General features: G+C 37.7%; 2 protein-coding genes across 4 annotated transcripts; one reads left to right on the top strand and one right to left on the bottom strand.

Annotated features, from left to right (window-relative positions):
• Positions 1–389: 389 nt before the first annotated feature.
• On the top strand, positions 390–16,221 carry LOC106137089 (zinc finger protein 345). 3 transcript variants are annotated; one of them, XM_060950709.1, is made up of 14 exons: positions 390–793; positions 3,057–3,215; positions 4,029–4,190; positions 5,014–5,283; positions 5,822–6,097; positions 7,698–8,046; positions 9,327–9,504; positions 10,303–10,496; positions 11,028–11,320; positions 12,007–12,225; positions 12,549–12,626; positions 13,002–13,073; positions 13,651–13,734; positions 14,928–16,221. In XM_060950709.1, the coding sequence occupies exons 1-14, from the start codon at positions 656–658 to the stop codon at positions 15,033–15,035; spliced, it is 2,580 nt and encodes an 859-aa protein (XP_060806692.1). In that variant the 5' UTR covers positions 390–655; the 3' UTR covers positions 15,036–16,221. The 3 variants fall into 3 exon arrangements, with proteins under 3 accessions (XP_060806692.1, XP_060806693.1, XP_060806695.1); XM_060950710.1 differs by lacking the exon at positions 390–793 and adding an exon at positions 2,344–2,393; XM_060950712.1 differs by lacking the exons at positions 390–793; positions 3,057–3,215 and adding an exon at positions 3,252–3,371 and having other exon boundaries at positions 4,030–4,190.
• Positions 6,388–7,401, bottom strand: LOC132903172 (dnaJ homolog subfamily B member 13-like). Its single transcript, XM_060950650.1, has one exon. It carries the CDS (start codon positions 7,399–7,401, stop codon positions 6,388–6,390), a length of 1,014 nt encoding a protein of 337 aa, XP_060806633.1.
• Positions 16,222–17,155: the final 934 nt, after the last annotated feature.

The following is a 17,155-nucleotide window of genomic DNA, read 5'->3' as shown; positions in this document are numbered from 1 at the left end:
TATCAAATGACATGATCTCTTTTCAACATACGGGTTTTATTATTTGTTGGACAAGGCCAATATACCCACTTGCAACATGCTTACAATGATAAAATGTGAATATATAATTATAAAATATTGATCCGAAAAACCACTAAAAACCAATTGACAGTCATTAGTAAGTAAGACATGTCATTATTATGTATTCAGTTTAATTTTTCATTACATTTCAAATTTTTCTAGCAAAATCAAAGGTTGGCTCAGATCACACGTTTACGTTAACAAAAAATATTTCACGCCATCTCCCTTACTCGTACGTACATTTTATTGGACATATTTAACATTTATCTATCTCTTTCGCACTTAGAGCCCATGCAACTCAACAGTATCTTGTGTTCTCGCTCGTAGACTGGCGTCACGCTACTACTTTCCACACCCATTTCGTCAGAATGTTTCTTTCCTTCTTTGGTTTCGCAAGTATTGGTGTAAATTGACTTTAATAAATAATCCTATTGAAAAAAGAGAAGTTACTTTGTGTAAAATATGTTGAAAATATGAATAGATATTATTTATCTTTTGAGAAGATAAAGCTAAAATTTGCAGTGAGTTTTATTTTGTGAGTGTTACCCAATACCGTACAACAAGGACAAAACGAGCTCGATAACTGCACATCAAAATGGCTGCTACTGGGAATAAATTGCAAAATTTGAACTTCGACAAAATATGTCGTGCTTGTTTGGAAATAAAAAAGGACATGCGACCATTGTTTGAACAATTAACTGCGACGATGCTAATGGGAATATCAAAAGTGCAGGTAAATTACCGACATTTCTATTTTGGGATTTTAATTTCATAAGTACTATTGTTGTCACTTTCACTCCTTAGGGTTAAGATAAAGGCGAAGAGCGTGTGTGACGATGACTGTCGAGGTCAAGTCGCGCCATCTTTATAATTCATCGGGCTACGGATTCCTTCAATAGTGTGTAGGTTTGTATTCTCGAAATTCGATTGAGACGTTATATCTGTCTCTTTTTGCCCACTGTTGCAGAGGGGAACGCTCATACAAAACAAAACGTTACCATGGGAATGACCGAGATGGCTAGTAGTGATAATTACCAAGGTGACAACTGTTCTCTATTCTATACTAATATTATAAAGCTGAAGAGTTTGTTTGTTTGAACGCGCTAATCTCAGGAACTACAGGTTCGAATTGAAAAATTCTTTTTGTGTTGAATAAACCATTTATCGAGGAAAGACTTTAGGCTATAAAATATCACGCTGCAACTATTAGAAGCGAAGAAATAATGGAGGACGTGAAAAAAAATCGGGGAAAATCATTCATCCTTGAGGGCTTCAATGATGCCCAAAATAACTATTCCACGCGGACGAAGTCGCGGGCACAGCTAGTCATTTTATATAGGTAACTACAACCGTAGAATACAACCAACATAATTATTTTTTGAACTTCCTATTGAATGTCCTTCATAGGTTCCATTAAATTTTAGAATAATATTTTAATTATGCCGTATTCCGGCACTTTAGGATAGAACCAATCTTTCCCATGGATGTCGTATAAACTTGGGATTCCTCTTATAGGCAATGGGATAGCAACCTGTCACAATTTGAATCTCAATTCTAGCATTAAATTCAACAGCTGAACGTGTCAGTCTTTTCAAGACTGTTGGCTCTGTCTACCCCGCAAGGGTTAAAGACATGTCATATGTATGCTCGCGGGAATAATATTCACTCTTTTTCTTTATTACTATACTATTAATCTAGCATATGAACTTGCAAGCTTGGACTAAATAAATAGGTAGTGTTATGGATTCGTTATACCCGGTAGACCCGCAGCTCTCCTTGTTCCAGAAATGCCACTATATGTATAGCGGCAGGAATAAATGAAATACAGAGATTGGGAAAATACCTACTGTCTTTACTTTTCCGCTGACAAAACGAGACAAAAAACAAAACAATATTAAAAAAATGATATTAGATATAAAAGAAACATCATTTTTGGTCATCCATCCCCCACATGTAGCCTCATTATCAAAGCCCCGTTTTAAGGCATCCACTGGAAAGAGATTGAACAATTCTACTCTAACCACACAGCATTGAAAAGAAAAGTTTTATTTTTTATTCGGATGCGTCATATAAAAGACATCAACGTAAATACCTCTATTTTCAACCTATCGAGCGAGCTGTGTGAATTAACCCTTATAGGTAGGTATTCAATGACTGTATTTAAGTGGGTGGGTAATTAAAAGTATTCGATTCTCCTACTCTCCTATTGCGCTGGGTGCCCATAGTTTCACCATCGACAGCTATTTACATACATATATATATATAAACATATACATACATAGGTATGTAGGTATGGCAATGGCTGATCGGATCTCCAACGCGAAGAACTAATGGTAAGGGTTGCAAATCCCTATAATAATTTAAAGTGTTTGAATTGATTTTTAAATATATTATTTGATACAGACTGCGGCGATAATGCCATGTATTTAATCGATTTATGAATTAGAATAGGTCTAATATAAATGAGGACCACGAGACTAAAAGACTGAGGGAAAAGCTAATAAACTTAGATTCTTGTAGGCGATGGGCCGGCGACCTGTCACTATTTGAGTTTCAATTGCAAGCCATATCTACGGCTGAACGTGGCCTTTTAGCCTTTTCAAGACTGCGTAGCCGTCAACCCTGCAAGGAATATAGACGTGATTAAATATGTGTGTACTATAAGAGGATACTGACTGAACTCCAAATTTCTGGGTCAAGAAATTTGTATTCTGGTATGTAGGTACGTTCGTTATGTAGTCAAGGGGTGCACGAAATGAGGATTTCTTGGAAAACCCGCGGTAAAGGTCAATTAGTCAGTGAGTATCCTCTTTTCTATATTTTGTAGATGAAATATATGATTTGGAAATATATTCCGCGTATAATCGTCAATGCAATAATTATCATCCTTGTTTGTTCTCGTTGCGTCCCGAGAGCCTCGACGTAAACGATTCTTGATTCCAAACGTGCCTTCTTGGTATGCTTAGTTTTTCTTTAAAAATATTTATTGCTCGTAGGTGGCTGTGGGAGACGGTCTGCCCTCTCAGCTGTGTCTGCAGTGCGTTCACCAGATCTCTCGTTGCAACGCCTTCAAGGACATGGTTGAGAGAAACGACGCCACCCTGCGGCAACAAGCCAAAGTTAAGGCAGAGATGGCGCTCAAAGAGAGGGAAGAGGTAACTATGGTAACAGAATTACATGGTCGGAATAGGCTGTAAGAGACGGCCTGTCCTCACTCTTCGCCTTTAAGGACATGATAGAGAGGAACGACGTGACTTTGCGGCAACACGCTAAAATTAAGGCGGAGATGGCGCTCAAAGAGAGGGAAGAGATAACCGTTATCACAGATTAACTATAGTTGTAGGTGGTTGTAGAAGACGGCCTCTCCTTTCAGCTTTGGCCAGATCTCTCGCTGCAAAATCTTCAGAGACTGATAGAGAGGAACGACGCCACTCTGCGGCAACACGCTGAAATGATCGCTCAAAGAGTGGGAAGAAGTAAGTAGTCGTTGCCAAACAATTACGTGATTGTAGTAGGTGGATTAATAGATGATCTACCCTCACAGCTGTATCTGCCGTGCGTTCACCAGATCTCCCAGATCCAAGATCGGTAGAGAAACGACACCACTCTGCGGTTACACGCCAAAGTAAAGCCGGAGATGGCGCCCATTGAGTGGGAAGAGGTAACAGTTACCACAGAATTTTCTCTAATTCTTACGGGGTAGACAAATCTAACGGCGAGGTCAAAAAGCTCATCCAAAATTGAGCCCGCTGGCCGCAGCGTCATGAACCTTATTTTTAAAACTTGTGAAAGTGGAAAAATATAGGACTTGGAATATAATTCCGAATTTTGTATTCTTAAAACACAAAATTAAATCATTTTCAGCGGAATTTGGAGGCCTTTATTCCTCAAATCAGAAGTACCTATTGATTAAGAAATCAATTCAATTCCACGCTATTGAACTACCTTTCATCACTTATCTGTTTCAGAAAGAAAAATTACTGAACCTAAATTGTCCAGAGCCCGCTTTCATCCAATATATGGAGGTGCCGATAGTCAACAGCGCTGGACAAATGCTGGAGAGCTTCTTCGACACGGCACCTGATGAGAATGATAAGTCCAATGTTAAGGATAAAGAACAGGAAGATAAAGTAATTTCTTAAAATAAGTCACTATGTTTATAAGTGAGATGAATTAATTATAACATTATACTTAGTATCGTTGAGTTAGTATCTCGTAACACAAGTCTCGAACTGACTTCGAGGCTAACTCGATCCTTGTAGGTTATCTTAATTTGTCCCATATATACCTACTTATTTATATTTATTTATTTATAGGTTATCACGTCTTTATACCTTACGGGTTAGCCAAAAGTCTCCAAAATACATACATACATATGGTCACGTCTATATCCCTTGCGGGGTAAACAGAGCCAACAGTCTTGAAAAGCCTGATAGGCCGCGTTCAGCTGTTTGGCTAAATTTTAGAATTGAGGTTCAAATAGTGACAGGTTGCTAGCCCATCGTCTAAAAGAAGAATCCCAAGTTTACAAGCCTATCCCTTAGTCGCCTTTAACGACATCCATGGGAAAGAGATGGAGTAGTCCTTTTCTTTTTTATTTTGGTGCCGTGTAGTTCCTGGTTAAAAAAAAAACTCTAAAATACTGGATGTAAATGAGCTTCAGATAATGATAGGTAGCTAGCGCCTATTGACTTCCTTAGTTTTATCATAATCCTAAGTTTTAGAATATCCCTTGATTGACTTTTACAATTTGCACGGGAAAATAAGCAGCTGTATTCTGTAAGAACACACTAAGTACGTTTTGTTGAACGATGGAGCTTTAATATTAAAAAGTGAAGTGAAGTATGTTTTTTCTTCGCCACCAAACTACCATGTAAACTTGCACTAGCGTTTTTTGATAATATGATAGAATCAATATTTTGTTTATTTTCTAAATTCAATCGCTTTCCTCAGGAACAAGCCAATGACACCCAAACGCAGACCAATCAAGTGTCCAGCACCAAAAGCGACGAAGCCTTGAACTCTGATGAGGAGAACTACCTCCAACTGGTTGTATTTCAAGCCACGTCCTCGGTCTCCCCTGGACGTCACGTGTGCAATCTGTGCCATAAGGAGTTTAAAAATGCGAGGTTCCTGAAACAACACATGAGGTCCCATTCCAACTGGATAAAGGCTAATTGCAAGAAACCCCCCATGTGCCCGATTTGTGAGAGGACTTTCAAGGTAAGTTTTATTTTATCCAAACAATATAAGTACTATAATTAACTTGTCAACAACAAATTTATCGTAAATTTCAAAATCTTCACAACCAAAATAGTGTTAAGTTGTAGGTATTTGAAGAGATAATGAAATTTCTACATTATCTCTTTCTTTTAACGACCAATTGTCAAGGTGATCTTTTAATCCAACTAAGGGTCAGGTCAAGAGTACTCGAAACTGCCGAGTTTGCATGAAAAGAGTTATGAATGTGGATGAAGCGAAGGAAGTATGCAGAGATCGTGGCAAGTGGAAGGATGTAGTCTCTGCCTACCTCTCCGGGAAAGAGGCGTGATTTTATGTAAGTATGTATGTATGTTTAACGACCAATTTTAAAATGTTGCTAGGTAGGTATATCTACTATTTCTAAACACGTTACATCTTAACCACAACAAACCAAAAAAATATTGTTACAGTTGTATTTCTGAACACCTTTCATTAGCTCCTCAACAACAACAAATCAGAAATTATTGTTGTTTAATGTTTAAATAATTCATTTTGGCAGGGTCCTGGCATGCTCAAAATGCACATGCGGACACACGAGGAGCGGCCTCCCAAGCAGCCGACATGTTCCGTCTGCCAGCGCACGTTTCCCACCAAAACATTACTCTACCGCCATAGACAAACTCACTTTGAACAGAAAACCCATCAGTGTACAGTATGCGATAAGAGATTCTTCAGCGGTTACGCTCTGAGATCTCATATGGCGAGGCATAGGGGTGAAAGGCCCTATGTTTGTTCCATGTGCAATAAGAGCTTCTATAACCCGACGGATTTGAAGGTAAGCTAATATTTTGATATACCGATTCCCCGTCAATGAAATATAACAATAGGTATTAAAAAAATGATTTGTTTGCAAGTAATTCATCGGGCAGGGAATCTATTAAAGTACCTACACAGGTACAGACTCAAGGTTGAAAACCCATTTTTGTTCTAAGTGGAATAAGAACGACCACAGCCAGACAATAACTTCAATGTATGAAAATAGCCATTTTATGTTGATTGAATGTATTTACTGCTAAATTAAATTTAACGTTTTCTATTTCTCTCAAAGAAATGACGACGTGGCCATCAAATAATAGAAGGAATGGATATAGTTCCACATGGCAATTTTTCGAACTTCTCGTTTTCATCATCCATCACTCTGAACGCTTCTTCAAAAGCACTTTTCGTTTTCGTGGACAGATATTCGGGGAATGTAACGGTGAACCTGATAATCAAATTTCCTTTTGCCTTCAAAGGACATTTCGGTACCGGTAGCCCCTCATCTTCGATTATCTTCTCGTACGTCGGATGGATGACGTCATCGATTTTAACTCTTAAAACCCTGTCGTCCAAAGTTTTCAATGTTATAGTAAATCCACATAATGCCTCTTCTAATGACACATTGTGAACGTACAATAAATCGCTTAGGCCCGACCTTACATAGGTCTCGTTAGGACGGTCCTCAGTAATAAAAATAACATCGGCCGGTATCCTGGTAGGACCTTGATCGCCTTCCTCTTTGAATTTGATTTCAGTATTCGGATATATTCCAGGTTTGATAGGAATGGAGAGCACCTTCTCTCTTAGTTTTAATTCTGAACAAGTTTCGTCTGTAAAGACCAATCGCTGGATCTTCATTTTCTTCAAACCGCCTTTGTAAACTTCTTCGAGGGATAAAGCTAGCGGTCTAACTATAGTTGGATCTTTTTCTTTGTAACCTTTGCCTAACGGCGACTCGAACATTGGTGGCGGATTCTCGTAATAATCCAGTAAATCAGCATACGGGTTAGCAGTGCCAAAGAATTCGTGGAATGTCCTCAAAGATTCTCCGTGATAAGCGTATGGTTGTATGTATTCCTTCGGTCCAGGAACTCCTCTTTTGAGTCCCTCTTCTCCGTATTGGTCGTAAACGGCTCTTCTTTTATGGTCTACTAGTACTTCATAAGCCTCTCCGATGAGGGCGAATATTTTCTTCATGTTTTCGTCATTATCGTGGCGCTCCGGGTTGTATTTGAGCGCGAGGCGCCGGTACGCCTTCTTCACTTCAATCTGTGCACAATTCCGCTTTATGCCCAATATTCCGTAGTAATCGAAGCCCATTTTTTGTTTGTTAATTGATAAATGCTTTTATAAAACTTTTATGTGATTGACTGGTGCCATTTTTGACGGTTGACAATTTAAGTTTTAGGTACTTATGTATTTTTTACGAAACGCCGTCTGATCTCTTTTCATCTTTCTCAATTTTACTTAGAGATTTTATACATAATCAAATTTAAAATACCTGAATACACTATAATTAATGCAATCAAAAAATAAATAAAATATTTATAGCTTTATTTATGGTATAATGAGATTTGAAGTTTTTTTAATTTTTTTATTTGATTGCTATCCACTAGGTCCACTTCCGCCTTCACACCGGCGAGAAACCACTGAAGTGTTCGGAATGCAACAAAACCTTCCGCCGCCACTCCACACTGTGCCAGCACATGAAGAAGCATCGCGGCATTCGCAACCACGTGTGCAACGTCTGCAACAAAGGTTTCTACGAGGTCTCCAAGCTGAACGCTCACATGAGAGTCCACACTGGTAGTTACTTACGTCATTATTTTATTGAGTATCTTTTACGCTCCACACTGTGCCAGCACATGAAGAAGCATCGCGGCATTCGCAACCACGTGTGCAATGTCTGCAACAAAGGTTTCTACGAGGTCTCCAAGCTGAACGCGCACATGAGAGTCCACACTGGTAGCTACTTACGTCATTATTTTATAGAGTATCTTTTAGGCATCTTAGTATCTTTTGACGGCTTCTGTGGCGCAGCGGAAGTACGCTTGTCTGAGACACCGGAGGTCCCTGGGTTCGAATCCCGGCCAGGGCATGATTAGAAAAGAACTTTTTCTGATTGGCCTGGGTCTTGGATAGTTTATTTATATCAGTATTTATTATAAAATATAGTATCGTTGAGTTAGTATCTCGTAAACACAAGTCTCGGACTTACTTCGAGGCTAACTCAATCTGTGAAAAAAAATAATCTTTGTCCCTCAGGGAAGACACGGCTGAGTGGGCCTTTGTCCAAAATAACTAACTATAACTAGGAGTAGTAATTACATGAAGTAGATAAGTCCGATCTGCCTTCCGTGACCCTGGTTTGAGGGGAGCCTAACATAACTTGCACAGTTCCTTGACCATCTTCACCTTGCTGCAGTGTAGTTTGTTCCGCCGCTTCTTCTACACATGCGCTTTAGAAGCGGTAGTAGTAGTTATTATTAGATTTAAGTGATGTGACGTCAATAAGTGGTCCTTGTATCCAATTTTGAAAATAAATCTATTCTTTTCACCACAAGAAAATTTTTTCGTTCATTTTCTTCAACCTCATTATGACGTGTGGTTTCCGGGAGGTTCGAATAGAGCTACTCCATATCTTTCCCATTAATGTCGTAAAAGGCGACTAAGGGACAAATTACATAACTTGGGAATCCTCTTGTAGGCGATGGGCTAGCAACATGTCACTATTTGAATCTCAATTCCATCATTAAGATATACAGCAAAACGTGGCCTTTCAATCTTTTCAAGACTGTTGGCTGTGTTTACCCCGTAATGCATATCGATGTGACTTTATGTATGTATGTTTCTTCAATGTATGCATGTATGCATATGATCACATCTATATCCCTAGGGGGGAGGACAGAGCCAACAGTCTTGAAAAGACTGATAGGCCACGCTCAGCTGTTTGGCTTTGTGATGGAATTGTGATTCAAATAGTGACTGGTTGCTAGCCCATCGCCTAAAAGAGGAATCCTAAGTTTATAAGCCTATCCCATAGTCGCCTTTTACGACATCCGTGGGAAAGAGATGGAGTGGTCCTATTCTTTTTTGTAATGGTGCCGGGAACCACACGGCAATCAATCTTGTGTTTAAAGACAAAGTTTCTTGTAACCTCCATACTGCAGCCTATTTTGTTCAACTCTAATTCCGAGTATTGTTTCGTTTTTTTTTTTTTTAATGAAACTCATTCTCTATCCCAGGCGAGCGTCCATTCGAGTGTCAATTCTGCGAGCGTAAATTCGCCCAGCAGTCCGCCCTGATCTACCACCGGCGCACGCACACCGGGGAGAAGCCGTACAGCTGCAAGATGTGCTTCGCCAGGTTCACCACGTCATCGGCGAGGAATAATCACATGGTCACACATACTGGGAACAAGAGGTAGGGGTAATGTTTGTGTGATTTTGAGTGCCGTGTGGTTCCGTTCCATTCCCGGCACTGATAAAAAAAATATAGGACCACTCCGTCTCGTTCCCATGGATGTCGTAAAAGGCGACTAAGGGATAGGCTTATAAACTTGGGATTCTTCTTTTGGTCGATGGGCTAGCAACCTGTCACTATTTGAATCTCAATTCCATCATAAAGCCAAACAGCTGAACGTGGCCTATCAATGTTTTCAAGACTGCTGGCTCTGTCTACCCCGCAAGGGATAAAGACGTGATTATATGTATGTATGTTTTGGGGATAGCTGCTTTTTTGTGACGTTGAATAGGAAACTGATTAGTAAGTGGTTGATATCTGTTGGAAGGTATTTAGTGTCGCACCTAATGCAGGTAACTTATTTTTTAACGTGAGGTTTACGATTTAACCAACGTAAATTAGATAAAATAAGTTTTTAATTTAATAATAGTATAATATAAGAAAATACGATGTAAGTAGTAATTTAAGGGAGCTCTAGCTGCTATTTTGGTAACTATATCCAGGAATCTTATATTTGTCTAATTACGGAATGGATGACCAGTATTGTGACGGCATATTTTAGCAGGAGAGCTCACCATTTACAACACTGGATTTAATAAAAATTCGCTACATGTTATTCAAAAGTTTTTATAAATGATTTGTAAATATGGATGCACATTCGAGGTAGGGCTGGGTCCTCATAAGAAGAGACTTTTAAAGTTCGCCTTGAACATGACCCTCAACCGAAATCATTATTTTACAACGATTACTTGTTTTCAGATTCATCTGCCCCATCTGCATGAAAGGTTGCACGTCCCGCGCGGAGCTGCGCGTGCACACGAGCAAACACACGGGCGAGAAGTTGTTCGCCTGCGAGATCTGCGACCAGAGGTTCAGCTCCGCCTCGTATCTGGCGGTGCACAGGCGGCATCACACCGGCGAATACAAGTATACTTGCGACGTGTGTGGTAAAGGTGAGATTTAAATACATGATTTTGTGTAAACATTTTAGATTATTTGTTGGCAATGAGTCAAATTCCGCCAACAACAGAGTTCCAGCAACAACTCTCTCGTATTTGCGTGCTACCGGTTGCAGCTTTACTGCGTTGCTTTAAAGCCTGCAGTCCAAAATTCAGCACCAAACAAAATTCATGAACGCAATTAAACTACTTATAAAGAACTGATTATCTCGATATTAAAAAGAACTTTTACGAGAAGTCATAAGTAATCACACATACATATAATCTTGAAAAGACTGTAAGGCCACGTTCAGCTACATTGCTTAATGATGGAATTCAGATTCAAATAGAAAAATGAAACAAGCCGATTAAATAAAAAAAATCTTAGTCTTAGGCATACTAAGCCTTTCCCTTAATCGACTTTTGCAATTTGCACGGGTAGAGAAAAAGCCGGAAAAAATTTTGTTTTCTTTTGCCAGACCAACATGGAATTAAGAGACATGAGTACCCAAACATGACTGAACCCTATAATTTTTAACTCTACAGGTTTCATAGAGTCAAGTTCATACAAAAAGCATTCGAAAACCCACGAGGTGAAAAACGAAACGGAATCATCAAACTCCGAGAACGGCTCGGCAACTAAGTCGGACGCTGAGTCGAAGGCAGCGGCTCAAACGTTAAGTCCAGTCAATGAAAACCAAGAGGCGAAGAATAATTCCGATGCACCACAATCGCAAAGTCCACAAGAAACGCCCCAAAAGAGATATAAGTGCGGAGTGTGCGTGAAGACTTATATGTATTTGCATAGTTTGAAGAAACACATGATGACTCACATTCAAGTAAGTGATGTCATAAGTTTTATAACATTTATCTCTCAAAATGAATCTTTACAATTCTCTTACATGAGGCAATATTTCTTACAAATTCCGTAATATAAACATGTACGAGACGTTGTTGTCGACTTTTAACAATATAGCGGCTTATTTAATTGTAACTTTAATAATATATAAGCAAAATTAATAACCAAATACATTACCCATAATTTAAACTTGTTTATTAAAAAACCCAAAAGGGTAGAATAATATTAGGGTGTTAACACACAGCGTGAAATAAAATCGAAAGTCAGTTTTACATACATATTAAATAACTGAAAATAATGGAATTGAGACCTGGGTAGTAGCAGGTTGCTAGTCTTAAATAATGTCCATTATTGTAGTTTCTTTTTTTTATGAAAATAAACTTCATATTAATTTTTAAGAGAACGAAGGACAGAGGTGACTTAACATTTCCACACACGTTACAGTGTAAAATTGAAAATCAACATACCTAGCAATATCGTAATTAATGAAAAATTGGTTTAAAATTTGAAAAAAATTTAAAAATCTCTGCATACACATTTGTGTTAATGCGGCTTTCTCCTTGTACCACGCAATTTCTGCTTGTTTTCTTATTTTATCTATGTAAGCCTTAGATAGGCTTTTTCAAACTTATTTCCCTCTAATAACGACCATAAAACAATTCACAGCAACAACAAGAGCAAAATCAGCAGCAGCAGCAGCAGCAACAACAACAACAACAGCAGCAGCCGCAACATCAACAACAACAACAGCAGATACAGCAAGTGCACGTGCAACAACAACAACAGCAGTTGCAACAACAAGTGCTGCAGGTGGGCAGCGTGCAACAACTCGCAGTGCCTATACACGCGCAACAACTGCAACAAGCCATCACTGTTTCTGGAGTGGTAAGTTTTTATTAGTTTAAATAAAATAGCAAGTGTTGAAAAACTTCAGCTCTGAGGGAATAGGAAGAAAACGTTTTCATATTTTATGTGCAAAAAATAATTAACTTAAGAAATAAATCAATTAAAGGACACCTACATTTCGTCGTAAACTTTTCTTCTAATTGTACATAATGAAAGTCTCATTTGTATCATATTTTTTGACCTTTTAAAAGCTACATTACACCGCAGAATTGATAATGATCAACGAAATATAAATTACAATGTCTACGTTATTTGTAGAGATTTCTGTTTTCCCTACTTATTTCTTGTATTTACTTCAAAAGGGCGCGCCTCACTCGTATCCCGTTATATCGTCCGTGCAGTCGCTACAATTGCAGCAAACTCAGCAACAAGTCAATACGGTAATTATTTTTCTATCTCTTCTCAAATATTTCAAAACTAAATCTATTTCTCATTTCAATGCTGATTTATTATTATGTTTCTAACTCAAGTTCATACTTCTTTACTTCATAATCTATGGCACTACGTGGTACCAGGTGGTATTCGAGAGAGATGTTGAGTTCTCAACACAAAATCTCTCCATTAGAGTCCACTCAAAACGGCATATGTAATTTTGCATACTGAAAAAAGATTTGGAAAGGTAAAATGATCTGACTTACAGGCCTTTAAACTATGCACGGATTCTTAATATTTAACTTTTAAATCATTTTATGAAATGCGATTAACACAAATTAATAAAATGTTTTCACATTTTCACTGTAAAATATTTGTTGCAGCAACAACAGCCTCAACAACTCCAAGTTCAAACGATACAAATTCATCCGCAACATCAACCAATACAAATTCATGTAAGTATTCTTTTAATGAAAGTTAGGGCAAATGCTTAAATAATTCATTCATTTGTAAACTTATTTATTTATTTACGCCAATAATACAAAGTGGTAGTAACTAGTGACCTCTTAAAGTATTTGGCAAAAAATTCTTATATAACAAAATATACTTAAAATTAAATAAATTGCAATACATAAGAACTACATAATTATCCTTAACTAAAACTTAATTTATGACTGCATTTTAAGCTGTAAAAAAAAAACTATTATCAAACAATGCTTGACAAATTGCATAGTTTTATTGTATTGTACAATTGGTTCCCGGCACCAATACAAAAAAGAATAGGACCACTCCATCTCTTTCCCATGGATGTCGTAAAAGGCGACTAAGGGATAGGCTAATAAACTTGGGATTCCTCTTTTAGGCGATGGGCTAGCAACCTGTCACTATTTGAATTTCAATTCTATCATTAAGCCAAATAGCTGAACGTGGCCATTCAGTCTATTCGAGACTGTTGGCTCTGTCTACCCCGCAAGGGATATAGACCTGACCATATGTATGTATGTATGTAATTAAAAAAAAAATGTATCTTAGGCGGTGGGCGTACAGCAAGTTCAACAACAGCAGTTGCATGTGGCCACCTCCACGTGTCAGACGATGATCCCCAATATCTTACAGGTGAGCTGCCTCATAAACTTGCGCTGTTATTTACGTTGTCTACAATTTTGTGGACACACTCGAATCATTCAAGTGAATTCTAAGAACAATAGTTTCAAGGTCTTGTTCTTCTGGCGTTCGTTTTGTGTTGTCTTGTCAAGATATTATGGTGCGCTGTTAGTGTATATTTATTTATACACTGGAATGAAATTAAACTACAAATAAAGTGTTACAACTGCTGAATGACGAATGAATTTGGTACTTAGTTATTATGTGAAAAACGTGCTGTGTGGTTCCCGGCACCAATAGGTAAAAGAATAGGAACCCTCCATCTCTCTCCCATGGATGTCGCAAAAGGCGACTAAGGGGTAGGCTTATAAACTTGGGTTTCTTCTTTTAGGCGATGGGCTAGCAACCTGTCAATGTTTGAATCTCAATTCAATCCTAAAGTCAAATAGCTGAACGTGGCCTATCAGTCTTTACAAGACTGTTGGGTCTGTCTACCCCGCAAGGGATATAGACGTGATTATATGTATGTATGTATGTGAAAAACATTTGCGTCTAACGAGGTTTGAGCAAAGCTAGTGCAGTTTTGTTCAAACCTAGTAGGCGCAAGTAGTTCACGATTCTTCTCTTTATGATTTGAATGGTTTGTACAAGACAAAACAAATATACTCCGAATTTGATTCGGCTATGATAATCGGAAGGCAAGTAGACCAACTGGTGATGGTGGGATATTCCCTTTCTGTATATTATTTATTTATTTATTGTAACAATTACAATTTGTAAAGTACAATAGGCGGAATTATTACTTATTATTATGTACTCTCGACGTTGTGAATCGTTCCGGTACACCATCTACCAACCTTCCGATTATCGTCGCTGAACCATGAGAGGCGCACGCGCAGCGCACATTGTTGAGCCCCGTTCAAATTCAAAAATTTTATTCATTATTATAGGATATAGGATACTATATATCGCTTAATAATTGTCAAAACGTATGGTTTAACAACATTGGTTGACGTCAAATAAATTACTTAAAAACTAAGTTAACTGCCGCTTCCAAGGCGTCAGTGCAGAAGAAGCGGTAACAAACTGCACTGCAGCATTTTCTTCAACAACGTCAACTTCACAATATTAATTATACTTAGAATAGAATGTGGACGAGAGAATACATTGTTCAATATTGTTCAATTGAATACGTTGCTGCGCAGCTGCAGCCGACGGCGGTGGCGGTGCCGGAGCTGGGCGCGGGCGTGGCGCACCGCATCATCCTGCAGCCGCAGCAGCCGCACCAGGCCGTCTACACCATACACCACTGATCCAACATCTCACTACAAGTATACTCATCTGACGTTAACAACCATATGATAACACTAACCTGAGATTGAGGCGTTTACTACATACACCACTAATTCCACACCACACGGCAAGTTATGTCACACCCACTACACTTTATACACCAAATCTGACATTATACCACTAACATAACAATAGCTACTTCTCCATACACCAATGGGGTCACACATCATACAACAAGTCATATATACTTATATACTAATCTGAAACAGGCACATACATTACTGATTCGATACCACACGACAAGTTATACAGCCAAATATAACACTAACTTAGCTGACATTAAGTCGGCGGTAAGTAGGTACACTAATTAACCTAATAATAAACCACTAACTTGACACTAGGCATAGACCACTGCTTTCACAATACATACATAAAACGACGCCGCTTTCTCGAAGGGATTGGCAGAGATTAGGTAGGTACATACCACGATTCCTGCATACTTTTTTCGTTTCATCCACATCCATAACTCTTGTCATACAAGTTCGCCGGTTTCGGGTACTCTTGACCTGACCTTTTTCCAGAGCGTCCCTGATTTGATCAGGGTACGTTCGTCTTGGCCTTGCCATTCCACACACCTACATCAAGTTATTATTAAGAAGATACTCTAAGCATTTTCCACATACACCACAGACCAAACGTAACCCATCAAGGTCCAAAACTGGTCTGATATGACATCACTACATCAAAACAAGATCAGTGGGATCTTAAACCATCTACACGTCGTTCACGGTGGTCAGATCTTCGATCGATTACATAATAATAGCACTTACTTAGGTACCTATTAGATAATTCTTTATTTACTAAAGTTTTAGAAATACATGTGTATTATTTCTCCTTTCCGATGAATCTGTTTTAGGATTTTTGTAATCAATAAGTGTCCATTTTTATCTAAGTCAATACAATGTCTTAAAACAAAAAAAAAGAACATTTAAAAATAATACATTTAATAATAACTTAGAATAGAATGGATTTATATACAAAATTGGATACAATGAAATGAAATGTAGTTAGCTCTAGAAACTGTCAAGATCCTCGCTGTAAGTACTTGGCCCTTGTTATAAAACAGGTTTTTTTTTAAGATTATATTATTTAAGTACAGTTTTTGTTCATTTGTTGTGTATTTTTATAGAAGAAATAAAAATTAATATATCCATAAAAATTGTTTTTTCTTTAAAGATTTCTCCCTTATTTTTTAAATATATGTATAACAGAGTTTGAAGCTAGAAAATACATTCTTGCTCTTTTGTTGGTTCCGGTATAAGAATTGAAGATAGAATAGGAAATATAGAAATGCCGTCCTAATTTAAAAAAATAGTTATAAATAATAGTTAAGACATGATATATAAACCATGTGAATAAATTACTTACAGTTGCTGGCAAACGTATATGGCGCCAAGCATAAATGTAATGAACTGTAAAAGAATTATGGAATTTATAAATAAAACACCTTGTATAAATAAAATAGTCAATTATATTTTACAAGTTAACCCGACTTCTACATCATAATACTAAATTAAATCCTTATCGATCATGGACATCAATTACCAATAAATGCAATTCATTATAATCCAATAATATTGTGCCGCTCCTGCGTATTTACGAGGTACCTTATATTTTTATGTGTGTCAGAATGGCGGGTGTACCTCACGGATTTTAATATCTGTTTTGGATTAAAAACGTACCTGATGTGTACCTCAGTGTACCTCTCCTAAAAATCTGTGTACCTCCTTCTATGTAAAGATTTTAAATAAAATAGGTACACCCGCCATCCTGACGTCAGGACCGCGGGTGTACTTCTAATTAGCATATGTAGGTAAGTAAACTGTATATGTAGATTTGGTACCTCTTGTGTACCTGCAGAAACAAATATTAATTAAATAAAAAATATTAAGGGTGCTGAGAAAATGATAAAAAAAAAAGTTTTTTGTCTTTGACGTAGTTTTTATTTTATAAAAATAACTACAGTATAAGTAACTAAAAATAAATTAATTGTAACAGGTGTCATTAATTTAATTTATTTTAAGTTATTAATACTGTAGTTATTTTTATGTAATAAAAACCGGCCAAGTGTGAGTCGGAC

The sequence above is a fragment of the Amyelois transitella genome, chromosome 22 (genome assembly GCF_032362555.1).
Source record: "Amyelois transitella isolate CPQ chromosome 22, ilAmyTran1.1, whole genome shotgun sequence".
NCBI classification, from domain to species: Eukaryota; Metazoa; Arthropoda; class Insecta; order Lepidoptera; family Pyralidae; genus Amyelois; species Amyelois transitella.
This window is presented reverse-complemented; position numbering and strand designations above follow the sequence as displayed.

Bases quoted from the DNA above. Each gene is read 5' to 3' on its own strand.
- LOC106137089 (XM_060950709.1), top strand. From the start codon at position 656: ATGGCTGCTACTGGGAATAAATTGCAAAATTTGAACTTCGACAAAATA. The intron at 5,284-5,821 runs GTAAGTTTTATT...TCATTTTGGCAG, and splicing joins TTTGTGAGAGGACTTTCAAG to GGTCCTGGCATGCTCAAAAT. The intron at 8,047-9,326 runs GTAGCTACTTAC...TCTCTATCCCAG, and splicing joins GCACATGAGAGTCCACACTG to GCGAGCGTCCATTCGAGTGT.
- LOC132903172 (XM_060950650.1), bottom strand. From the start codon at position 7,401: ATGGGCTTCGATTACTACGGAATATTGGGCATAAAGCGGAATTGTGCA.